Source organism: Mobula birostris, chromosome 16 (genome assembly GCF_030028105.1).
Source record: "Mobula birostris isolate sMobBir1 chromosome 16, sMobBir1.hap1, whole genome shotgun sequence".
NCBI lineage: Eukaryota > Metazoa > Chordata > Chondrichthyes > Myliobatiformes > Myliobatidae > Mobula > Mobula birostris.
Window position 1 is genome coordinate 15,483,405 of NC_092385.1, and position 27,168 is coordinate 15,510,572.

At 41.5% G+C, this 27,168-nt stretch overlaps 1 protein-coding gene across 1 annotated transcript in view; it reads left to right on the top strand.

Moving 5' to 3' along the window:
- Window positions 1–2,753: 2,753 nt before the first annotated feature.
- Window positions 2,754–27,168, top strand: part of slc6a1b (solute carrier family 6 member 1b) — a 46,482-nt gene continuing 22,067 nt past the window's right edge. Inside the window, exons 1-10 of the mRNA XM_072280096.1 lie at window positions 2,754–2,988; window positions 3,388–3,519; window positions 4,049–4,149; window positions 4,441–4,550; window positions 4,672–4,804; window positions 5,641–5,775; window positions 5,880–5,983; window positions 7,996–8,120; window positions 11,124–11,236; window positions 18,792–18,923. Of these exons, the coding sequence (XP_072136197.1) occupies window positions 2,754–2,988; window positions 3,388–3,519; window positions 4,049–4,149; window positions 4,441–4,550; window positions 4,672–4,804; window positions 5,641–5,775; window positions 5,880–5,983; window positions 7,996–8,120; window positions 11,124–11,236; window positions 18,792–18,923 (1,320 nt within the window). The remainder of the gene's footprint in view (window positions 2,989–3,387; window positions 3,520–4,048; window positions 4,150–4,440; window positions 4,551–4,671; window positions 4,805–5,640; window positions 5,776–5,879; window positions 5,984–7,995; window positions 8,121–11,123; window positions 11,237–18,791; window positions 18,924–27,168) is intronic.

Below are 27,168 nucleotides of genomic sequence, written 5' to 3' on the forward strand. Positions count from 1 at the left end.
TACTATTGACTTTTATCTTATCCTGTCAGGATTATAAAATCTGCCTGTTGAAATTACGCTGTGATTTTTTAAAGAGAGAACTTCAAATTGCAAATGAAAGGGACGTATCCAACGTGTTGTCTGCACGGTCGAAATTTTCTTCGTTTTATTGAACGAAACTTTCCATGTCGTGATGTTAGGTCCGAACCTCCTTGACTGTATTCCATTGACATTTTGCTTGCATTCACTGGAGAACGGCTTGGAACTCGGTCTAGCTGAATTGTTAGGATTCATGCCTCCGAGTTCATGTCCCATATCAGCCACTTCACCACAATAATCTCAGGGCTCTGCTGGGGAAATGGGAGTTGCGGTAACATAACGGCAGACACGCCGAATCCAGCCTCCTTGCTCGTATGGGTATTATGATTCCACGCTCGCTCTATCTGGAATCTTACCTCGGTGGTTCAGGCCAGATTTCATTTCAGTGGATCGTCTGGCTCATTAAAACTTCGCCGACTCGGGGGCTCGCCCTGTGAAAATTACCTACAGAGTTTTTTTACCTCCCAATAGTTGCCATCCATCAATGGCAGTAAAACGCTTTGGAACGCTCTGAAAGACGCTATTTAAATGCAAGTTTATTCCTTCTCGTCAATACCTTTATTCCCTTTCAGGGCTTGAATGAGCTGGCAACAAACTTCCATGATCTTTTGTGATAAAATGCATACTGCGAAGTTGGGGGAATGCAGGCTCAATGGGAACGAACTTGATTCAAGAGAAGTTTAATGTGTAGAGGTTACTGGAAAACGTGGACTAATCTGTGCCTTTTCTTTCCGGCGTTTCCCGAGAAACAATTTAATCGTCTCCATTACAAAATCTGGCATTTGTCGAGGACCTCGGAGCTCTAATTTTTTTTAAATAAGGTGTCATCCTATTCAAATGGTGCCCTTGAAATGGCGCTTGTTTGGTATTTGCACGGTGTCGATTTATTGGGTGAAGCAGGCATCAATAGAAGGAACTCCCAGAATATGCAAACGTTGATACAAAAAGGCAGGGGTAGCGGAGCGGAGCCCACACTTCCATCTCAGTGGATGGTGACTTTGAGATGTCATTGACGCTATGTAGATGAGAGTGTCAGGCTGGGCGCCGCACGCTACGTTGTTGCTGGAGTTATTAGCCAGTTGCGCGGGAGCCTCGATGCTCCCTGCCCCTCTCTCCTCCGCTCTCCGCATACTCGGAGCCGCGCTGCGTGGGGAGAATCTGCGCCGTCTCATCTCTGAGCTCGTGGACAACAAAAAGCAACAGCAGTAACAAAGCAAAGATCTGGTTCTCAGCATCAACTTCGAACAGTAAACACCACCGGCTTCTGTCACCGGGGGCTTGAAACAGTAAGTGCGTGGTTTATCTGTGCAACATTTCCAGAGAGCAAGCCAGGTTCTTGACAAAATAGGCAGGAAATAGAGGCGATGTGCCGGTAAGCTTACTGAAAGTGGACAGCAATCGCACTACTTCGAAAGAATTTTAGGATGGTCTTACAACAATGCCCCCCCCCCCGTACTGTCAGCGAGTTTGAATCGTGTAGTGTGGGAATGTGATGGAGCGGTGGACGAGAGGAAAAGCAGACGTAGATATCTCTTATTTTAAAAGAAACTATTCTCTAGGGTCAAGACGTCAGGCTGTTTCTTCTTTAGAAATTATGTAAGCGACTTTGATCAATGGAAAGCGACACGAGATATTTTTATGCACATCGGGAATAGACAGTCCGACGGGTAAGCCTCAGAGTTTGAGGCGCCTAGTTCGCGCGAATCTGCCGGTGCTCTCTGTTTAAATGTGATCGCTATCACATCGTGACCGCGTTCGAAAGTGTGCCCCAGGATTAAGGAAAAGACAGGTCTGTTGCACAGCGGCGCAGCTGCTTCGTAGCGCCAGGCACCCGGGTTTCAGTCCTGCTCTCCGGCACTGTGTGTGTGGAGTCTGCACGCTCTCTCCACGACCGTCTGTGTTTCCTCCGAGTGCTCCGGTTCCGTTAAACATCCCAAAGACGTGCAGATTCGTCGGTCAATTGGCCACTCCAAAATGTTCCCAGTGTATTGACAAGTGGTGGAATATAGGGGCGAGGGTGACAATGAGAATCCGGGGTGAATGAAAACATAGTTGATACTCTGCTTGAAATCAGTGGGTCGAAGTGTATTTCTCTATGACTGTTCTACACTGTGCTTGATATCAAACGGACCTACTTCATTGCATTAAGTGTTGTGTGCGTGTGTGTGTGTACCGAGAAGTGATCAACAGTTGTATTAACTTTTATATTTTCCATTTCTTTATAAAGGTGATATTTACATCGAGATTTTCTTGTAAACAAAGTTAAAGCCGCGAATACTTAGCCGGAGTGAGATGGTCGTGCGCGGTGCTCGGAAATCATAGATGTGTTGATTTTAACTTAAGTCGAAAAATGACGTGACGTGTCCCAATTCCATCACTAGGACCAAGTCAATCGCGGAATGAAAGCACGTGCCTTTGGCTGTTTCTATCGTTACCAAAGCTAGCCTGCATATCCTTATCTCTTTGCAGCATCTTTCCCCCTGGTTAAATACGAACGCTCGCCTGATCCAACACCAGCTGACAGCTACCCCCACAGCAGGAGCAAACGAGCTCCCACCCTTCATATATTTTTCTGCCTATGCTGGTCTGACTGAACCGCAAAGCTGCTTTCCACGTGGTCTGGTGCTGAAAATTTCCGATCAACTCCCAGGCGCTGGGCGCCTAAATTTAAAATTATGGCGACCAACGGAGCAAAAACGCCCGACGGGCAAATTTCCACCGAGCTGCACGACGCCCCCACCTCGAACGATAAACCGAAAACGCTTGTGGTGAAGGTGCAGAAGGCCAGGAAGATTCCCGAGAGAGAGAAATGGGGAGGAAGATTTGACTTTCTGCTTTCCTGTGTTGGATATGCAATAGGTCTGGGGAATGTGTGGCGCTTTCCGTATCTTTGTGGGAAGAACGGCGGAGGTAAAAAAAATAACTTTACAATTTACTTGATATGTGCTGTACACAATAAAACAACAGTTTAAACAACGACGAATCAGAATGTTTCCCACGTACCCCCCTTGGATTTCAAATTGCTAAAGTCAATCGCGCGTTAAAGATCAATTGCTCCAGTGATGTTGATATGGAGCTGATAATTGCAAAATTGTTATTCTACATTTAAAGTTCGAATAATGAACAGCCATAATTTTTTAAAGAATACAATGGATTTTATCGGGTCCATTGTGTTAAATGACTTGCTTAGTCCCTGCACTTGACATATAACTCAATGTATTCATTACACCGATCTGTCGATTTCGCCTGGATTTAATGAGCCTGAACTTCCCATGAATTTCTAACATGCTGCTTATTGTTCTCTCCAAGGGGCTTTTCTCATTCCTTATTTCATGACACTGATCTTTGCTGGAATGCCCATCTTTCTGCTGGAATGTTCCTTGGGTCAGTACACCTCTGTCGGCGGACTCGGCATCTGGAGATTGGCACCAATGTTCAAAGGTATGGTGTAAAGCCAGCACAGTGATGGGGGGGGGGGTGCCGCCGCACGTCTCTCGGCGGACAATGGTATACAGAATAATAAATATTGTCACAAGGAGTAACTCTTCGCCATGTAGTGGCCTCCTACCCTTTGGAAAACTGTACAAATAGTGGCCGTATCAAATATCCGCTTACAAGCATTGGAATGTGATTTGGCATGTTTATTTTGAACGGGGTTTTATAAACGTATTGCAATTTCTCGGTGAATATTCAATCTTAGATCTGGGTCATTGGTCGCAAGCGTTAAGGTCAATATAGCTTGGGTATCCACAGATCTGGGCGTGGCTGGGAGGGGGTGGAATGTCCACAAGGATGGACAGTCATTTCCAAGAAGCTTGACAAGCGGAATTAACACCAGGTTTCACAAAATAAACTGTTTAATACCCCCGTTGACAGAGGTGACATTTGTTAACGTGCCTTTAAATTGATACTCTTTGAAACCTAATCGATGTAATTCTCTGGGCTTCTTGGATATTTCCTCTGTTTACAGGTGTGGGTCTGGCAGCCGCCGTCCTGTCTTTCTGGCTAAACATCTATTACGTTGTCATAATTGCTTGGGCCATTTATTACTTGTACAATTCTTTCACATCAGTAAGTTCCCTTTTTTTCTGCCTATTTGCGCGTGCGAATTAATTTCTTCGTGGTTACAGCAACCTTAACGTAGTTCGTTCTCGAAAACAGTGATCAAAACGATGAAGCCCTCCGCGTAAGTCAATAAACTGCTTCTATAGTGACAGGCCGAGACACGAACACCAAATACATCTATGTCTGCACGGGTTTGTTTCGAAGTGGCAAATAATGGAAATACGCACAATAAAGAATAGTGGATTAGTAAAGGAGATTAAGGAAAAATTACAAAATAATTTAATTTTTCACAAATAGGAACTTCCCTGGCAACACTGTGGAAACTCATGGAATACGGAGAGGTGCTTCTCAAACTACAGTATGACCAATTCAACCAACCTCAGCAGCCCAATCGTGGAGTTCTGGGAGTAAGATGGTTTTTATCTCGTTCCATTATTTTCTTGCTTTATTTTGTGAGTTAGTACTTAAATTAACAACCGTTGGACCGGAAATAGCGTGTATTACTGATAGAAATATGACTATCCACAGACGGAACATGCACCAGTTAACGGGCGGGCTGGATAATCCGGGGCATATCCGAGCGCCGCTTGCAATAACACTGGCCATCGCCTGGATTCTTGTGTACTTCTGTATTTGGAAGGGCGTCAAGTGGACGGGAAAGGTAAAGGCCTGACACATTTCATGAGAACAGTAGTCGGACACTGGAATCGTGTGACGGTACAGGGCTCGAGTTTTCAGCGAACCCGGAGTCGCTCTTTAGGGTCACGGACTTCCCACTTTGGTTTTGGCCAATGACATGGAATGTGCGGGAAGCTAACTGTGTAATCATATGCACTATTTCACAGAGCGAGATCATTCAGCCCATCATATGGGTAATATTTTGGTTTTGGTAAAATAACAGAGTCCAGCATTCTCTTTGTACATAATTCCCCTCCCCTCACTGCCACCCGCCCCCCCCATTGATTTTAATAGATGCACTGGTGTGAACTAACCCGGTGGCAAATCACATCCTGTTCACACTGAGTCTTGGAAAAGTACCGCAGAGAAACACGCCACTCCGCCGATCTGGTCCGTGCCAAATCATTTAAACTGCCTACTCCAAATCGACGTGCACCGGACTATAGTAATTAGAGAGGAGTGATCAATTGCTCAATGAGCCATACCAAAACTTTAACACTGGAAACCATCGCCTGGCACTAGGAGGCTGAATGCATACAAGGTTGCGGGGTGTTATTTACTTACGTTCCGACCATTTTCTTCTTAATACTAAAGGTATACAGGTGTCCTGGCAAATGGTGATAGTCTAATAAAGAAGGTTGGAAGCACTTAGACCACTTTAGCTTAAGAAAATTGTGCGAACAAGTTATCCACGTCTTTGTGCACCAAGTTAAGCCTTCAGAATCCTTTTAAAATGGTCGATCATATCCTCGGTGTACCAAGTGTATACAGGACAGAATCCAATATTGTAATCTGTCCGCGCTGTTTTCTCCCCAACAGGTAGTTTACTTTTCCGCAATCTACCCGTACGTCATGCTTCTTACCTTGTTTTTCCGTGGAGTGACCCTGCCGGGCGCTAAAGAGGGAATCTTGTTCTACATCACCCCCGATTTCAGCCGCCTTTCTGATTCGGAGGTACGTCATTAGCGCTGGTTAATGGTCGGGGCTGATACGCATGTGTCAATGAAACCGCTTTCACTGCCGCTGCTCATGGACCATCTCAATCCCTTCTTTCCCAGGTTTGGCTGGATGCCGCCACGCAGATATTTTTCTCCTACGGTCTGGGTCTTGGTTCACTGGTGGCACTCGGCAGCTACAACACATTCCACAACAACGTTTACAGGTAATCATTGCCTTCGGCTGCCACCTTCGCGTATCCCACTTATGCTGGCAGTACTCTTCCTCCCAAACGTGAAAGGCTTCGGGACAATTGAATCAATCAGGGCGTGAGGCCGATCGGCCCGTCGCATCCGTGCTTAACTCTTCATCCAAATGAAACCTGCAAATTCCTGAAAGGCTCATCGGGTCAGACAGCATCTGTGGAGAGAGAAAGATACGTGAAGTTAGCATTTCAGGTCGGGGTCCCATCGACTTCATCAACATGAAGTTCTGAATCAGAAATGTTAACTCTTTCTGCAGATGCTGCCTGGTCGGCTGAGTGTTCCCAGCAATTTTCTGTTTTTATTTCAGATTTCCAACAGCTGCATTTTTATCGCATTAATTCTGGCTCTTATCCCATAATTTTTTTCCCATTTGATAACAAAGGCAATCTTTATTTTTGTAGATTTAGGTAAACCCTTTCCTTTTTATTTTCATGTTAGTTTGAGTCATCCAGATTTGATAATGGTATTTAAATGTAGCAATACTCCTAAACTCTCATTATTTGTTGACCAAAGATAATGGGTGTGCGTTGCAGAAGGAAGAATCTCAACTGATTACGTACTTTACATAATCACCTGCTGAAATAATCATGCTCTGTGATAAGTCTAATTACAATTAACTAGGCATTGTCAACTTTCCTCAGTTAGTTAAAGTCCAGTGCCACTCATGGCTATACATTGAAACTTGCTTTAATATTTGACACTGCATGGACATTGTAGATGAGGATGCATGCTCTTTTAATCCACTGGATATTCCAATATAAGACTAGAATTGAGAGGAGCAATATTAGGCCATTTGTTCCATCAAATTGATGAGTATGCTTTCAAAATGAGAAACCCTAACAATCCCTCTATAATGTACACCAGTAGTTGGTTTAACAACATAGGCACTATTGCATGTTTCACCCATAAATGTAACAAAATATAATTGACAGTTCAATTTTTGAGGTTGGTATTCACTTTTATGCTGCCTATTGTTGAAAGCTTATGGGGTGTTATTTCCTATCAAATTGTTCCACTGCATTAATTTAGATTTTGGAGGTGATTTATATTCGAAAATTAAAGCCATCTAATATCAACCCATCCATTTCCTTCTTCCCACAAGTTAACTCGCTGACTATGCATCTTCAAAATAAGTGGACACCGGAGGAGAGAAGAGATGTGGAATTGATGCTCTGCTTCAGTCCCAAGGTGTACACACCAGCTCTGCGGAGGTGCACGGGCTGAGACTGCCCACAATGGGACATAGAGAGGAAATGCTTATCTTCCACCACATACTGAGACCACATATCAAAAACTCAACATCATGTGCTCGAGTCCCAATCTTACCTGGTGCTCAAGAAATGAGTCCAGTTACACTGCAGGCACCACAGACAAGTCAACCTGGTTTGGAAACATAGAAAACTGATGGCACAATACAGGCCCTTTGGCCCACAATGCTGTGCTGAACATGTATTTGCCTTAGAAATTACCTGGGGTTTCCCATAGCTCTCTATTTTTCTGAGCTCCATGTATCTGTCCAGGAGTCTCTTACAAAACCCTATTGTTATCCACCTTCACCACCTTCACCGGCAGCCCATTCCATGCACTCACCACCCTGCATAAAAACCTTACCCCTGACATCTCCTCTATCTACTTCCAAACACCTTAAAACTGTGCCCTCTCATGTTAGCCATTTCAGCCTTGGGGAAAAAGCCTCCGACTATCCACACTCTCATCATCTTATACACCTCTATCAGGTCACCTCTCATCCTCCATCACTCCAAGGAGAAAAGGCCAAGTTCACTCAACCTGTTCTCATAAGGCATGCTCCCCAATCCAGGCAACATCCTTGTAAATCTCCTCTGCACTCTCTCTATAGTATCCACATCCTTCCTGTAGTGAGGTGACCAGAACTGAGCACAGTACTCCAAGTGGTGTCTCACCAGGGTCCTCTATAGCTATAACACAGAGAGTTTCTTCCTCTTTATTTCAGAGACTCCATCGTTGTCTGCTGTATAAACTCCACCACCAGTATGTTCGCTGGATTTGTCATCTTCTCCATCGTTGGCTTCATGGCCCATGTAACAAATAAGCCTATTGCTGATGTGGCTGCTTCCGGTAGGTCCTGCCTTTCATTGGATTAAAGTGAAACGCCTCATGCCTATATTCAGTCTCATTTGTACTTGCACAGTGTGATGTTTTTCGCCTCACCTCTGAATAATATTAGCGTTTTTCCAAACATCACATCTTTTAAACAAAACAGTAGGAAAATAATCTTTGACTTTGGAGCATTTGATGCAGCTAACATGTTTAATTGGCCCCTGTTAGATCACAAAATAAAACTTTGATGTTTGTTTCTCTAACATGAAACATTACTCCCAAAAGCATGCATCAGAGCTATTCTTGTGACTTGCAGTCTATACTGTGCCAAAAGTAGATAGAAACATTGTCCTAGCGCATGCATACTCCGACTGACACAGAAGTAGGTCTGCAGTAGACTGCGGAGTGATCATAAAGAGCATCTGGAGTGATTTTGCCACACAATTAACCTGAATAGCATAGAAGTAATCTGCCAGCCTCTGCCCAACAACAGAACCATACCTACACTGGAATCTGACATTATTGACAGACCATTATTCAGTATTCAGTATGGAAAAATGGACCAAGATGTGTGCAGCTGAATGGAGAACTAACATGGAAGTCCTTTGCTCTGCTGTGAACAAAATTGCCGAATGTTCAATATCTAAAATTGCCCAATATATAAGGTAGTTATAGCTTGCCCAATGAACTAGGGAGGTTCAAATGCCAGATTTCTGCACCATTCATCATAGCAGGTAACTTGTTGTGAATCAGACATTGCGGGCCATCACAAGGGGGGCGGTAGGTGTGGGTGGCTTGTTTGCTGGTTGAAAGCCACTTCTGCCATGTCAGTCATTGATTGGCCGGTTTAAAAGTTGCAGCTGCTCTTTCCCATTGGTTGGGTTGCGTGCCAAGGCACCAACCTCTGGGTCTGGGTGCCTCAGGAGTATAAGAAGGAGATTTGTCCCCAGGGCTCACTTCACAGAACTTCTGACTAAGTATCTGTTTATTGAATATTTAGTTTTGTAGTTTGTGTAACTTGCGGGAACTTAAACGTTTGGTCGAATTTTTTACTGTTTGTGGTTAATATGCTTATTCATAGTCAGTGTTTTCTACCTCACTCACTAAACCTGTGAACCTGCTTCCGCGTTATGCTGGTAGGGAAGCAAATGCCACTAGTGGACAATGTTGCTGAACAGGTTGCTCCTGAAGGGTTGGAATTTATTCTAGCGTGAGCTGGAAGAAGGGAAGTTTTTCCTTGATGGGAAGAAGGGAAGAGTTTCTTTGATGGTCAGGCAAGATCAAGCAACCGTAGCATGAGTATAGTTTGCAGTTAGAATATTTTGCAATATGTATGTTTGTGGAGGGATCTGAGGAGCTCAGTTTGTCATCCCAAGGCTAAGTGAAAACCTTACAGTTGTCATTCTAAACACACCTAGATTAGCACGATGATACAACTACTGGCCCAGATTTTGCATATTGGTGGTGTAGTCACATGCTGCCCTTTGACCTCAGTGAATCCGGTCTCAAAGCTTTGACGGACACCGTGACATGGATTTCTTCTTTTGTAGTGTCAGTGACGCTACTTGTAGGGCAATCTGTGATGTCCAGCAACCTTAAACATTTCCAGACAACAGAACAGTGAGAGAACAGAAGTATTGCGAATAACTTTTTATTGTCCCTCAGAGAGTAAAATTGGAACTCAAACAAGGATGAAAGTCAATATGGAAATATGATAAGTGGATTCTTAAAAATAGACTTTTGAAATAAGCAATTTGTTGTACATGGAGCTTAGAAAAATTAGAAAAATAGAGGGCTATGGGTAAACCGAGGTCATTTCTAAAGTAAGTACATGTTCGGCAGAGTATTGTGGGCCAAAGGGCCTGCATTGTGCTGTAATTTTTTGATGTTTCTATAACAGTCATACATTAAATATTACCTTTTCAAGGCTGGAGAAGCTGTTCAGCAATAGTTAAAACACCATTTAAACTCATGAAGTTGCAGTGTATTTTAACAGTGCAAATAGTTCATTAAAATTTGAAGTTCTTAACAATTCACTGATTGTCTTGGTAGTAAGGGCAGCAACTTACCCTCAGAAGGAGCAGCAACGTCAAGATTTCCATATTTGACCTCTAGAAGCCACTGGCAAATTCCATTAACTGTACACTGAACTGACAGTTTCATCATGGTTCCCATTATAAATTCCACATCTTTAATTCTTTTAATTAAAACTTGGCAAGTGTATGCATAAAACATACATATAGGCCCATGTGCTGAATTCCGACATATACAGAATTATATTTCCACTGAGAGAAAGAACGGGAAGCAGCCCAGTTTCTTTTTGACTGAAATACGAAACGTAACCATTCTTAGAACCCTACTGATAGCAACTTGAAATAAATCATATGAAAGCTTTCTGAAAACTATCGGAGTTTTAAGTTCAGAGAAGCATATTAACACAGAAGGTCAAAATCATGTATACTTTAAATGAGTACAGTATTTGTCACATACAAAATAACATATAATTTAATATATTTATTCAAACTAATACTACAATATAAAAATGACTAATTAAGCAGATGAAATAAAATTCAATTAATTTCATGATAGAATAAGAGTAAAAAATGGCATATTTTCTGTATAAATGTACATTGTAGTCTTCTGTAAATGTTTCCAATTAACTCTTTAAAATCTGTAAACTTGTGGTTTAAAAAGGGAAAGGCCAGAGGATTATGCCAATCTGTAGGGTCATGGATATGTCATGTCGAAATAAGACAATAAAGCAAGGAAGGATGATGTAGGATGCTTAACGATGAGTAGAGACCTTTACAACAGTTTAATGGGTGATCTTGAAATGAACATTGATTTTGGAAGGATAACCTTTTCACATTTATTACTTTTGTATGCCTCCTGTACTGAAAATATGGTTCATAAATTAGCATGTAACTTTGCTTACAATTATAGTGTTTGTTCCTAAACATAACAAAAAAGATTTAATATTTGATCCCAAGTCATATCTCGACAAATATGTTTTTTATAAAGGTCCTGGCCTGGCATTTTTGGCATACCCCGAAGCAGTGACACAATTACCAATATCTCCATTATGGTCCATTCTATTCTTTTCCATGTTACTGATGCTGGGGATCGACAGCCAAGTAAGTAAACATCATTTAGGCTTTATGGTGTTTGTTGCAGGGATGGCTGTTGTTCATTTTTTTGCGTTGATTTAATTGTTAGTTCTTTAGTTTTGCTGAATAGCATTTCATCAATATCTTTAAGAAAAACAAAACAAGTGTGGCAAGACTTTTTGGAAGTGGTTATAATTGGAATTATTCATATCTATTATTGATAGCACTTAAAATTCAATATATCGTATTGTAATCGTGTTCAATATAGTTGAATGTTTTTAAATGCTAATTAAATGAAACAGAATTTTAAAAATTACAGTGTGTGGAACATTTTGTATTATACTGTACATGAACAAAAATGTTTTAATGCAACACAAAATTGCAAGGTTACAGTTACAGAACAAATGGGTTTAGCAAGAAATGTGTTCTGACACTTTTAATCTAGCACCGTAAATCTAATAGTTTGGGGACTGAAATAAAACCTTTCAAGAACGCCTTTATTGATTGCATCTGACAGGTGCAAGCATGCTGAATCCTTGTGCTAGTCATACATCAGTATTGAACAGCATTCTGTTGCTAAGGGTAACACTGCAGATTAGCCCTCAACTGTAATATTGTAATTTTGGATTGTATTGAAACGTATACTCCCAAGGTGTAAGACAAAATGTTCCATACAATGTAAAAATTTAAATTCCATTTCATTTAGTTAGCATTTTAATGTCATTCAACTAATAAAGCAAATTTAAATATTATTTGTTTCAGATTTTAAAGCCCATCAATAGCAGATCAGAATCGGGTTCAAGATCACTGACATATAACCTGAAGTTTATTATTCTGCGGCAGCAGTACAGTGCAATACATAAAATTGCTATAAATTACAATAAAAAATGTATAGTTAAATTAGTGTGCAAAAAGAGAGCGTGAAATAGTTAGGTAATGTTCGTGGTTTGGTTCATTGTCTCTTCAGAAGTCTGATGGTGGAGGTGAAGGAGCTGTTCTTAAAAGGTTGAGCGTGTGTTTTGAGGCTCATGTGCTCCTCTCCAGTGGTAGTTATAAGAAGAGGGCATGACCTGTGTGATGGGGGTTCTTAATGAAGAATGCTGCCTTTTTGATGCACCACCTTTTGAAGAGGTGTTCGATGTTAGGGAGGCTAGTGCTCACGATGGAGCTGATTGTGTTTACAACCCTCTGCAGCTTTTCCCGATCCTGTTCAGTGACACTCCACACCAGACAGTCATGCTGTCCGTGGTACCACTGTAGAAACTTGTTAGAGATGACAAACTTCTAACAAATCACATTCCTTCAAACTCCTAATGAGATGCAGGTGTGCACAATTCCTATTATAACCACAATCTTAAAATCTTCCCATACCAGAAATAATGTTCAGCACCTGTTTAAAAAAAAAAAATCACATTTCTGGGAAAAATCAGTGTTCCTTATGTCAACAGTTGAGCTATGTACGAGGGGTGATTGATAAGTTTGTGGCCTAAGGTCAACGGCGTCAATTTTAGAAAACCAAGCACATTTATTTTTCAACATAGTCCCCTCCTACACGTACACACTTAGTCCAGCAGTCGTGGAGCATATGGATCCCTTCTTTGTAGAAGTGGTCTGCAGCAGGGCTGATTGATAAGTTCGTGGCCTAAGGTAGAAGGAGATGAGTTATTAACTTCAAACTTTCTGCATTATCACTCAAAGAGTTGAACTGCACATGCATGTAACGAAAGCGTCTTGGACCTCCAGGTGGTCCATAGCAGGGGTGATTGATAAGTTTGTGGCCTAAGGTAGAAGGAGATGAGTTATACAGCTCTTGTTATAGATGGTTACGAACTTATCAATCACCCCTGCTGTGGACCACTTTCTGGAGGTCCAAGATGTCGACTTCTGCAAAGAAGAGATCCGTATGCTCCATAACCGCTGGATTAAGTGTGTAAATGTAGGAAAAATAAATGTGCTAGGTTTTCTAAAATTGACTCCTTCTACCTTAGGCCACGAACTTATCAATCACCTCTCGTTTGTCAAGTCAAAGAATCATTCTATTCTCAATTTAGAGAGTTATATTCATAGACTGATCATGACTGATCCATAGAGTTAGTCAGCATGGAAACAGGTCCTTCAATCTAATTTGTCCATCATTACCAAGTTGCCTACTGTTAGTCCCATTTGCCTTGACACCTTGGTCCATATCTGTCTAAATCTAATTAGGCTTGTATTGAAGACTGCTAAATCATTGAATCATAGAGTCATTCAGCATGGAAAAGGTCCTTTGGCCCAGCTGGTCCATGCTGAACAAGATAGTCATCCAAGCTAGTCCTATTTGCCCACACTTGGCCCATATACATTCAAATCTTTCCTATCCATACCTTCAAGCTGTTCTTAGCCATCATGAAGTCTGGATCACCGGAGATTTAAAAAGCAGGGAGATACATTTTTGACAGACCATAAGACCATAAGATATAGGTGTTCCAGAGGGGTCCGTGTTGGGGCCGCTTCCTTTTACGATGTACTTCAACGATTTGGATTATGGAATAGAGGGCTTTGTGGCTAACATTGCTGATGATACGAAGATAGGTGGAGGGGCCGGTAATGCTGATAAAACAGAGAGTCTGCAGAGAGACTTGGATAGATTGGAAGAATGGGCAAAGAAGTGGCAAATGAAGTACAATGTTGGAAAGTGTATGGTTATGCACTTTGGCAGAAGAAATAAATGGGCAGACTATTATTTAAATGGGGAGAGAATTCAAAGTTCTGAGATGCAACGGGACTTGGGAGTCCTCGTGCAGGATACCCTTAACATTAACCTCCAGATTGAGTTTGAGTCGGTGGTGAAGAAGGCGAATGCGATGTTAGCATTCATTTCTAGAGGAATAGAGTATAGGAGCAGGGATGTGATGTTGAGGCTCTATAAGGCACTGGTAAGACCTCACTTGGAGTACTGTGGGCAGTTTTGGTCTCCTTATTTAAGAAAGGATATGCTGACGTTGGAGAGGGTTCAGAGAAGATTCACTAGAATGATTCCAGGAATGAGAGGGTTAACACATGAGGAACGTTTGTCTGCTCTTGGACTGTATTCCTTGGAGTTTAGAAGAATGAGGGGGGACCTCATAGAAACATTTCGAATGTTGAAAGGCATGGACAGAGTGGATGTGGCAAAGCTGTTTCCCATGATGGGGGAGTCTAGTACGAGAGGGCATGACTTAAGGATTGAAGGGCACCCATTCAGAACAGAGATGCGAACAAATTTTTTTAGCCAGAGGGTGGTGAATCTATGGAATTTGTTGCCACGGGCAGCAGTGGAGGCCAAGTCATTGGGTGTATTTAAGGCAGAGATCGATAGGTATCTGAGTAACCAGGGCATCAAAGGTTATGGTGAGAAGGCGGGGGAGTGGGACTAAATGGGAGAATGGATCAGCTCATGATAAAATGGCAGAGCAGACTCGATGGGCCGAATGGCCGACTTCTGCTCCTTTGTCTTATGGTCTTATGGTCTAGGAGCAGAATTAGGCCATTTGGCTCATCAAGTCTGCTCTGCCATTTCATCATGACTGATCCATTTCTCTCTCAGCCCCAATCTCCTGCCTTCTCCTGTAACCCTTTGTGCCCTGACTAATTACGAATCTACCAAACTCTTCCTTAAATATACCGAATGGTGTGACCTCACAGCTGCCTGATTTACCACCCTCTGTCTAAAGAAATTCCCTTTCATCTCTGTTCTAAATGGACATCTCTCTATTCTGAGGCTGTATCCTCTGGTCCTAGAGACCCCCACCACAGGAAACATCCTCCCCTTAACCACACTATTAAGGCCTTACTAGTCAATAACTATTTGTCAGACTTTTTTTTCGGCCTTTTCTGAAGTACAAGAGCCTGAAGAGGTCATGGGTTAATGGTGAAAGGTAAAATACTTAAGGGAAACATGAGGGGGAACTTCTTCAGTCAGAGGGTAGCGAGAGTGACGAACGAGCTGCCAGAGCAGGTGGCGGATGTAGTTTTGATTTAGTCATCGTAGTCATAGTCATACTTTATTGATCCCGGGGGAAATTGGTTTTCATTACAGTTGCACCATAAATAATAAATAGTAATAAAACCATAAATAGTTAAATAGTAATATGTAAATTATGCCAGGAAATAAGTCCAGGATCAGCCTATTGGCTCATGGTATCTGACCCTCCAAGGGAGGAGTTGTAAAGTTTGATGGCCACAGGCAGGAGTGACTTCCTATGACGCTCTGTGTTGCATCTCGGTGGAATGAGTCTCTGGCTGAATGTACTCCTGTGCCCAACCAGTACCTTATGTAGTGGATGGGAGACGTTGTCCAAGATGGCATGCAACTTGGACAGCATCCTCTTTTCAGACACCACCGTCAGAGAGTCCAGTTCCATCCCCACAACATCACTGGCCTTAAGAATGAGTTTGTTGATTCTGTTGGTGTCTGCTACCCTCAGCCTGCTGCCCCAGCACACAACAGCAAATATGATAGCACTGGCCACCACAGACCCGTAGAACATCCCCAGCATCGTCCGGCAGATGTTAAAGGACCTCAGTCTCCTCAGGAAATAGAGACGGCTCTGACCCTTCTTGTAGACAGCCTCAGTGTTCTTTGACCTGTCCAGTTTATTGTCAATTCGTATCCCCAGGTATTTGTAATCCTCCACCATGTCCACCCTGACCCCCTGGATGGAAACAGGGGTCACCGGTACCTTAGCTCTCCTCAGGTCTACCACTAGCTCCTTAGTCTTTTTCACATTAAGCTGCAGATAATTCTGCTCACACCATGTGACAAAGTTTCCTACCGTAGCCCTGTACTCAGCCTCATCTCCCTTGCTGAGGCATCCAACTATGGCATCCAACATATGATATCAACATATAATATTTTAGCATGTAAGAAAAATTTTGTTAAGTACATGGATGGGAGAAGAATGGAGGGCTATGGTTCGGTCGCAGGTCAATGGGTCCAGGCAGAATAACAGTTCAGCAGGGTCCTGCTCGTTTGAAGGGTCTGTTTCTATGCTGTAGTACTTCCTGATTCTATGACCCATTCTCAACTGTTCAGAAATAGCTTGTCTGCTCTGCCGTCAGATTTCCGAACTCTATCTCAATACTTCTTTTCTGCACTATTTATTTATTTTGTAATTTATAGTATTATTGAAAGATTGAGTAATTGAGGCCCATTGGAAACGGGCAACAATGGTCTAAGTAAGCTTGTGCTCACTGAGGAGTTTGAGCTAGAATTTGACAATTGGCAGATGTAGCAGTGCGTTCAAAGTTCAAAGTACATTTATTATTGAAGTATGCATAAGTTATACAACCTTGAGATTGGTCTGCTTATAGGCAGCCACAAAGCAAGAAGGCTGAAAGACCATTATTTAAAAAAACAGGCACAGAGAGAGAGAAAAAATACACATTGTGCAAACAAAAGCAAGGAAAAGCATATCAACATATAATGTCAAGAGTGACTCAGGCAGTTCATTGCAACATATTCCCCTTATTTAATAGTTGCCCAGGAACTCTAGACAAGTCAGTTTTGTTAAACAAACACAAATACAGCTGTAAAATTTAGTTTTTAGGGGGAAGCGCCCCTATTTCCACATATTACTGCACCCAGGAAACCTGATTATATTTGTATCATGGCAGGTTCCTTCACCCACAGCCCACACCCACAATGTGTAATGGACAAGTGAGATGTCACCTTTTACTCACATACACACTTAGTTGTGTTTACAGTAGCAGCTTAGTGACGGCTAGAAAATATTCTGCCAGCCACAGTAATTCGTCACCTCAGCTCATGTTTGAACATCTCCCTGCATCCATTCCAGGGAAGTGGAACTTTCAGGAACTGAGCAGAGAGGGGCAGATTTCTGAACAGATATTGGGCCCATGAACACTACCTCACTACTTAATTTTACTCTTTTTGCACTACTAATTAAATTTAACTTTAAAAATATATATACTTGTATCTTACTGTAATTTGCATATCTTATTATATACTGTACTTGTATCTGACAGTATATTTTACTGTACTTTACCGTTTTTATTATTATGTATTGCAATATACTGCACAGCCAATTTCACGACATATGCCAGTGATACTAAACCTGATTCTAAATGCTGGAAATAACTAACAGCTGAGGTACCCACATGGTGAAAAACAGGTTCAGGTTGAGGATCTTCAGCCAGAATTCTCCCTGCTAAATTAGTTAACGTTGTTTGCAAGAAATGGTGACTAAAAGTGGAGGAAGATATTAAAGCAGGTCGAGACCTGTGAGTGGATATCTCCAATAGCCTGACCTGGTCCGACCACATTGATGCCATGGGCAAAACAGCGCACCACCTGCTGAGCTTCTGAAGGAGGATAAAGATATTTAGCATGTCCCCTTTGACCCTCACCAAATTTTTGTAGATGCACCGTAGAAAGCATGTTTTCTGAATGCATTACCGCTTGGTATGGCAAATGCTCTAGCCTGAGTTTGCAAAAAACTACAGAGAACATAAAACACGAAACGTCGAACAGTACAGCACAGTGTAGACCCTTTGCCCCACAATGTTATGCAACCTATATAATCACTCCATGATCAATATAACCCCATCCTATGCAGCCCATAACCTTATGGATACATCTTAGCACATCGTGGAAACCAGCCTCCCTCCTATGGACTCTGTCTACTCATCTCATTGCCTTGGTAAAGCAGCCAAAATCATCAAAAATCCTAGAGGCTTTTTTTTAAACACTCTCCCCCCCCCCCCACCATTGGGCAGAAGCTACAAAAGCCTGAAATACATACTACAAAGGTCAAGGACAGCTTTTACTGCACTGATATGAGACTATTCAACAGTTCATTTGTATGATAAGATGGTCTCTTGACCTCATAATCAACCTGGTTATGGCCTTAGACAATAGGTGTAGGAGTAGGCCATTCGGCCCTTCAAGCCAGCACCGCCATTCACTGTGATCATGGCTGATCATCTACTATCAGTATCCAGTTCCTGCCTTATCCCCATAACCTTTGATTCCACTATCTTTAAGAGCTCTATCCATCTCTTTTTTGAAAGCATCCAGAGACTTGGCCTCCACAGCCTTCTGGGCCAGAGCATTCCATATATCCATCACTCTCTGGGTGAAAAAGTTTTTCCTCAACTCCGTTCTAAATGGCCTATCCCTAATTCTTAAACTGTGGCCTCTGGTTCTGGACTTACCCATCAGCGGGAACATGCTTCCTGCCTGCAGCGTGTCCAATCCCTTAATAATCTTATATGTTTCAATAAGATCCCCTCTCAGCCTTCTAAATTCCAGAGTATACAAGCCCAGTCGCTCCAATCTTTCGACATATGACAGTCCCACCATCCCGGGAATTAACCTTGTGAACCTATGCTGCTCTCCCTCAATAGCAAGAATGTCCTTCCTCAAATTTGGAGACCAAAACTGCACAGTATTCATAGTCTTCCTTTGTACTACTTCAATGCACTGATGTGATGAAATTATCTTCATGGATGCTGTGACAAAAAAAAGTTTTCACTGTACATGTGACAATAATAAATCAATTTACCAATTTAGTATTTATGCACAATTTTCCTTAATTTTCAGTTCTGCACTGTGGAAGGTTTTATTACTGCCCTAGTGGATGAGTTTCCCAAACTGTTACGAGGAAGAAGAGAAATTTTTATTGCTGTAGTCTGCATTATTTCCTACTTGATAGGACTGTCCAACATAACCCAGGTAAGATATATAATCAATCTCCTTGAAGCTATATAAAATCTTCTGATGCATATTGAAAAAGTGACAGATAGCTTTTAATACATTACCACTTGCTATGTGACATGATTTGTGCTTGTTCAGTCATGATTTCATCTGAAATTAAATTTAGAAGTAAATCATTACCTGTAAGGAGTTTCAAGCAGCACACATCGAAGTTGCTGGTGAACGCAGCAGGCCAGGCAGCATCTATAGGAAGAGGTACAGTCGACGTTTCAGGCCGAGAGCCCTCGTCAGGACTAACTGAAAGAAGAGGTAGTAAGAGATTTGAAAGTGGGAGGGGGAGGGGGAGATCCAAAATGATAGGAGAAGGCAGGAGGGAGAGGGATGGAGCCAAGAGCTGGGCAGGTGATTGTCAAAAGGGAAATGAGAGGATCATGGGTCAGGAGGGCCAGGGAGAAGGAAAAGGGGGAGGGGGGGAAACCCAGAGGATGGGCAACGGGTATAGTGAGAGGGACAGAGGGAGAAAAAGGAGAGTGAGAGAAAGAATGTGTGTATATAAATAAATAACAAACGGGGTATGAGGGGGAGTTGGAGCATTAGCGGAAGTTAGAGAAGTCAATGTTCATGCCATCAGGTTGGAGGGTGCCCAGACGGAATATAAGGTGTTGTTCCTCCAACCTGAGTGTGGCTTCATCTTTACAGTAGAGGAGGCCGTGGATAGACATGTCAGAATGGGAATGGGATGTGGAATTAAAATGTGTGGCCACTGGGAGATCCTGCTTTCTCTGGCGGACAGAGCGTAGGTGTTCAGCAAAACGATCTCCCAGTCTGCATCGGGTCTCGCCAATATATAGAAGGCCACATCGGGAGCACCGGATGCAGTATATCACCCCAGCCGACTCACAGGTGAAGTGTCGCCTCACCTGGAAGGACTGTCTGGGGCCCTGAATGGTGGTAAGGGAGGAAGTGTAAGGGCATGTGTAGCACTTGTTCCGCTTGCAAGGATAAGAGTTTCTCCATTCTCCCTGTGACCTTGTGGGTTTCCTCTGGGTGCTCCGGTTTCCTCCCACAGTCCAAAGACGTACCGGTTGGTAGGTCAATTGGTCATTGTAAATTGTCCTGTGATTAGGCTAGGATTAAACTGAGAGATTGCTGGGCAGTGTGACTCGAAGGGCCAGAATCTCAATAAATAAATATCTGTATATAAAAGTTACGATTATACCTTTTTGATGTAATTTCGACAATGACAGGACCATTGCTCTCTGCTCATCGCAGTATAAATGAAGTGTCGGCCGCCTAAAATTGTATCAGAACATTTCCCGTCTACCTTTACAGCATTCTCGTTGGACACTTAAAGTTATTTGAAAATAAATGTATCCTAAAGGATGCCTACCAAAAAAAGTCTTGTTCAGACTAATTTACTTTTTCATTGCATAACGCATAAGAAACACCATGGAATGTCAAATGTTGCATCCAGACACATTGTAATGTGATGAGGGTTCCTGCTTTCACCACCCTTAAAGGTGGCAGATTCCATGGGTAAAACATGTTTCCTCAACTCCCTACTGATCTTTCTACCAATTACCTTCATCTGTACCCTTCTAGTTGTCAAATTGGTAAGGGAAATGGACAGCCAGGGTACCTACACTTTTTTTTAAAGTTGGAAAACATTTTGTTCTACAAATTGAAATTGCATAAAGCACAATTGACTCCAGCTACAATTTTCTTTTCAAGTCGGACAGAAAGCGCAGGTGGGAAACCATGCAGTTCTTCTCAATTATTATTTTCCACAAAGCTGCCAAGTGTACCATTTCAGACCCTCCCATCCTTGAAGTTCTGATTTATGTTAGACTGATGCAAAGGGAGCTCACAGCTCAAAACAATCCGGATTTCTTGGCCAGAATAAGGACTACCTCCAATGCCCCACATTGTGCAAAATGTTAAAAACCATTCTGCAATTCGAAACATTAGATATATTTGTATTTTTACAGAAGTGTGATTATTTGAGATAGTTTCTTATTAGACATTTTTAATGTTAAATGCAACTCTGTGGGTTGCAATGATTAATTTCTGATTTACCTCATGAACTTTATTTGAATTGGTTAATATACTGTATGAGACATTACATGGCCCTAACTTAAAGTTAAATATGGCCATACTTTTCCTAGTATTACTTTAGGATAATGCACCATTTAACTTATCTGAAGCTACACTGATCATTCTGAGACCCTATCTCAAATGTCAATAGAATTGAACAGTAAAAAAAAATAACTCTATACTTTTTTATCAAAATTATGTTCCTTTACCCTTTTTAAAGCAACACTTACCTTGCACAATCTATTAAGAATGGAAATAATTTTTCACCTCTGCCCTGCCTTTTAATATTACAAGAGGCTGATGGGGAGATCATGGATCCTTTTCTTAAACTTCTTCTACCGATCAATATTGATGCCAAGTAGCTGTCGACTATTCTGTCCAACATGAGGTTAATGGCTGGGACTGTAGCTTATAACGTTAATATGAGCTGAGCATGTTACAAAAAGTGTTATTAAAATTATTTCAAAAATATTTTGATTTTAATTTTAAAAATTCAATTACTCATTACCTATTCCTAGTTGAACTTGATGTTAGTTTCAACTTTATATTTATGTCTTTAATATATGTTTTAGCCAGTGTCAACATTTTGATAATTTCCTTTACATGAGGATTATAATTGAAAATAGCTTTACTTTCCAATGGGAATTAACCCAGACTACAAAAATTGGTAATTATCATTGAGTTGAAAGTGCAAATATTTCATTTGTAGTACAGGACAAATTTAGCTGAGGGTGATTTGCTAAGATTTAGATTGGAGGGTCAACATCATTCCTGCATCAGATATGATCAGATAGATTCAAAATATGGGAACAAATTGCATTATTTATCTTAGACATCTGCAATTTCAGAACTAAATTCCAAAATGAAATCAGTAACAATCTTTAAATGTTGAATTTATAGCTATTGCATTTAAGTGAAGCATAGTATATGCCAAAGGACTACTGTAATTATATATGAGGGATATGTAGAATTACAGTCCTTGACATTTCTCTAACACCCCCCCCCCTGCTTCCATTTGCTCCAGTGTCGTTGTAAATCATCAGATGTGATTTCATAGTGTTCTCTTTAGTTAGGTCAGGAACAGCTGATCAGGGAACAATCTTTTCATTCTTTATATATTGTAAATTTGTAACTATATACCTATTCAATTTCTTCTTCTTGGGCCCTTAGCTCCCAGTGGAGCATAGACCATCGATGACCTCTTTGGAGTTGGTCAATGTTTCTGTAATCCATTATATTCACTGTACAGGGGATTGGCCTGTATAGCTTCACTAGAGCCCTGTTAGCTGGCCTTACCTGTTTCCTCCTCTCATGACGGGAACATAAGGTTGGACTTTGAGAGGTCCGATTCAACTTAGTTTAAAGCAATTAGCTTTCTCTCAGGGAATTTAGTGGTAACTTTCCCCTGCTCATATTGTGTTGTGAGAATTGAAAGTCATTAATTTTCGTTGCCTCATTTTTCTACTTATTCATCCAGTCCTCATCACAATCTAAAGACATTTAAACTTGGTTCACCCCTGATATTATTCATAACTCTTAAACCTTAACCCAAGTTGTATTACAGACAATACCTATTTTGTTCTTTTCTGAGCTTTCCAAGCATGCTCAGTGGCCAATGATAAGGAGGAACTCCCCTCCTCCCCTACACTGAATAAAAAAATGTTCTTTGAATCAATTTGCAACTTTATTGAACATCTGAAATATTTTCTCACTGTTCATCTTTTTAATCAATCACACATATTAGCATTTTTTCCTTAAATAAAACAAGGGCTTCAAGCAAATTAATGCAGAATTTCAAATTGAGCAAATTGAATTTGTGTATTATCAATGCAGAGAAAGTTCTCAGTTACACTTTTTTCACCTTAGTACAGTTAACTCAGCTCCACATCTTGGTATATCTACCTTGATTGTTATTTCCATGATCCCAAAGACAAAAGTCACTTATTGTACTGAATGCCTTCACTGAATGAGCTAAACTGACTGATTGGAGCAGATCAAATGACTCTCTATGTAGCTAAAAATTCTTTTTAAAATACATTATATGCTCCATAGAGTTACTGAAACTTTTATTTTGTTTTATTTTCTGAACTGAATTATCAACTCTATTTTATTCTGTTTTGGGAGAGTTTGTAATTTTAACAAGTGTTTCAGTAACAAAGCATACTGGAGCCATTTTAATCTACGCATATAATAATATCATTTCAGCTAGTAAGGTTTCTGTCGCACAGGATAATGGTTATGTGTGATTGTTAGGTTAGCTTTATCAAAGAATACCCTTTCAATTTTCTTTTTGCAGAACTTATAACTATTTTCTTCAGGACAATTTTTGCCAGATTTCATTGCAATCAAAAGCAATGCTCTGACATCTCTAAGCCATATGTAGCCTAGCTAGTTTTAAACCATCAAAACTTGATTACCGATCGCATTTTCAAACTGAAGTTGAATACGTGTACCAAGAAACTGAAGCACAGTACAGACAATTTGGCTCAACAAGTTTTTCCTCGGATTTCCTTCTCTACAAGACGCAGATATTCTAATCCCATTTTCTTTTTGTGCTTTCCTTTATCAAACAATTGTCTAATTCCTGTTACAAACAGCTATAGATTTTTCTTCAACAATTACTTTTTGCACTGGCATTCTTTCAAACCATTATCTAATTAGCTTAAATAAGTCTCTGATGCTGTCACCATTTAACCATCAATCGAAGCTGTTATTGCAAGTTATATGCTCATTGTTCTTCAGAGCTGTCATTTTGATCAGTCAGTTTTCAAGTTCTTCATTTACACTGAACACAAACCCTATCTTCATGTTTATTTTTCTTTGTAACCATTGTAGTCTCACACAACAAACACTATTTTGTACTTTTTTCAGTTGTTACCATACCCTTCTTATATATGAATATACCGCCCATCTTATTTCTGAACATTTGAAATTCTATTTTGTACATAGAACATAAAACATAGAAGTTTACACCACATTTACAGGTCCTTCGACCCACAATGTTGTGCCGACCGTGTAACCTACTCTAGAAACTGCCTAGAATAAACACCAGCTGTGGCTTTCAGTCTTCTTTGCCTTTATATTCAATACCTTAGTTTGTCCTTTCATGACTTTATCCTTTTATGACAAACTGTTAAGGAGTTGCTTATGTATCTCAGGACCTCAGTATAGCTTCTCCCTTAGGTCATGTTATGATGAAAAATACCCAAAAGTGGTAAGAATTTAAATTCAGGCAAAATTGAGAAGGTTGGTGAATACAGGACAGAAGGTGTTACATCTGAATACACTCAGTGTGTGCAATAAGGTAGATTATCTTGTAGCGCAGTTAGAAACTAGCAAGTACGACATCGTGGGTATCACAGAATTGTGGTTGAAAGAAGATCACTTCTGGGGGATTAGTGTCCGAGGACACATAACATATCAAAAGGACAGTCTTGTGGGCAGAGAGAGGTTGGTGGAAAATGAAGTCAATCCTTAGAAAGAACTGACATTGGATCACAAAATGTAGAATCCTTACGGATACAGTCTTAGACCAGAGGGAGCTACCTTAGATGCCCCTTTAGAAGAGATGAGGTGGAATTTCTTTAGCCAGAGGGTCATGAATCAGTGGAATTCATTGCCATGAACAACCGTGGAGGCCAAGCCAATGGGTATATTTAAAGCAGAGGTTGGTAGGTTCTTTATTAGTCAGGTTGCCAAGGTTATAGGAAGATGGCGGGGATTGAAAGGGAAAATAAATCAGCTATGATAAAATTGTGGAGCAGACTCAATGGGACACATGGCCTAACTCTGCTCCTGTGCCTTATGGCCTTATAGATCATGTAGTTTAGTACCATCAACAGAACAATTTTTCTTCAAATCATTGCACTTTGTAGACATTCTGCCTCCAATTTAACACTTTTTTTGTGGTTGATCTCTAGTTTTTCTTGCACTAAGCACATATTTATAAATCCAGCTTTGAACATCAAAATATTTTTTTATGAAAACTGATAAATGATATTTATGATTTTTCAAATTCATATTAAAGACACGAGTAATTACATTTAAATTGTCAGCTTTTTAATCGTGCATACTTGGTGCAGAAAATGTTAGATGGCAATTAAGTAAAGGAAAATGTATAAAAATGGTTCTAAATGAGTTGATTCAGTAATATTAATGAAAAGTGTTCCAGTAGGAGCTCCTAATAGAAATTATGCGCCAGCTTAAATCAAATACTTAAAATTTTGCAAATTGGTCCCATTGGGAGCATGATTCTGTTGGAATTTTCCCATCAATATCCAATGTAAATAAATAACCAGAGAGCTGGTTATTATTAACATTAGTCAGTCACAATGTATCAGAATATGCAGGGAAAGTAATCCCATAAACAATGAGATATCTGTACAAATACACACACATATTGAAGACAAACACAAAATACTCTGCAGATGCTGGGGTCAAAGCAACACGCACAACACGCTAGAGGAACTCAGCAGGTCGGGCAGCATCCGTGGAAGCGATCAGTCAACGTTTCGGGCCGAGACCCTTTGTCAGGACTGAGGGGGGGAGGCAGGGGCCCTATAAAGAAGGTGGGGGGAGGGTGGGAAGGAGAAGGCAGGTAGGTATCAGGTAAAAAACCAGTAAGCTGAAAGATCAAGGGGTGGGGGAGGGGAAGCAGGAAGGGATAGGCAGGAAAGGTGAAGGAGGAATAGGGGAAAGCACAGTGGGTAGCAGAAGGAGGCAGAACCAAGAGAGAAGTGATAGGCAGTTGGAGGAGGGGTAGAACATAGATCATAGAATAATACAGCACAGTACAGGCCCTTCGGCCCACAATGTTGTGCCGACCCTCAAACCCTGCCTCCCATATAAGCCTCCACCTTAAATTCCTCCATATTCCTGTCTAGTAGTCTCTTAAACTTCACTAGTGTATCTGCCTCCACCATTGACTCAGGCAGTGCATTCCACGCACCAACCACTCTCTGAGTGAAAAACATTCCTCTAATATCCCCCTTGAACTTTCCACCCCTTACCTTAAAGCCATGTCCTCTTGTATTGAGCAGTGGTGCCCTGGGGAAGAGGCGCTGGCTATCCACTCTATCTATTCCCCTTAATATCTTGTACGCCTCTATCATGTCTCCTCTCATCCTCCTTCTCTCCAAAGAGTAAAGCCCTAGCTCCCTTAATCTCTGATCATAATGCATACTCTCTAAACCAGGCAGCATCCTGGTAAGTCTCCTCTGTACCCTTTCCAATGCTTCCACATCCTTCCTATAGTGAGGCGACCAGAACTGGACACAGTACTCCAAGTGTGGCCTAACCAGAGTTTTATAGAGCTGCATCATTACATCGCGACTCTTAAACTCTATTCCTCGACTTGTGAAAGCTAACACCCCATAAGCTTTCTTAACTACCCTATCCACCTGTGAGGCAACTTTCAGGGATCTGTGGACATGTACCCCCAGACCTCTCTGCTCCTCCACACTATCAAGTATCCTGCCATTTACTTTGTACTCTGCCTTAGAGTTTGTCCTTCCAAAGTGTACCACCTCACACTTCTCCGGGAAGTGCTCAATGAAGTGGTCCCCCAGTCTGCGTCGGGTCTCACCGATGTACAGGAGGCCGCACCGGGAGCACCAGATGCAATAGATGACCCCAAGGGACTCACAAGTGAAGTGTTGCCTCACCTGGAAGGGCTGTTTGGGGCCCTGAATAGTGGTGAGAGAGGAGGGGTAGGGACAGGTGTAGCACATCCTCTACATCGGTGAGACCCGACGCAGATTGGGGGACCGCTTCGTTGAGCACCTCCGCTCCATCAGTCACAACAGACAAGATCTCCCAGTTGCCACCCACTTCAACTCTGCTTCCCATTCCCATTCGGATATGTCCATATATGGCCTCCTCTTCTGCCATGATGAGGCCAAACTCAGGTTGGAGGAGCAACACCTCATATTCCTTCTGGGTAGTCTCCAGCCCCTTGGTATGAACATAGAATTCTCCAACTTCTGGTAATTCCCTCTCCCTTCCTTTCCCCATCCCAGTTTCACTCTGCCCCTCCACCAACTGCCTATCACCTCCCTCATGTTTCCACCTCCTTCAACTACCCATTGTGCTTCCCCTTATTCCTTCTTCACCTTTCCTGCCTTTCACCTCCCTGCTTCCACTCCCCCACCCCTTGATCTTTCCCCTTACT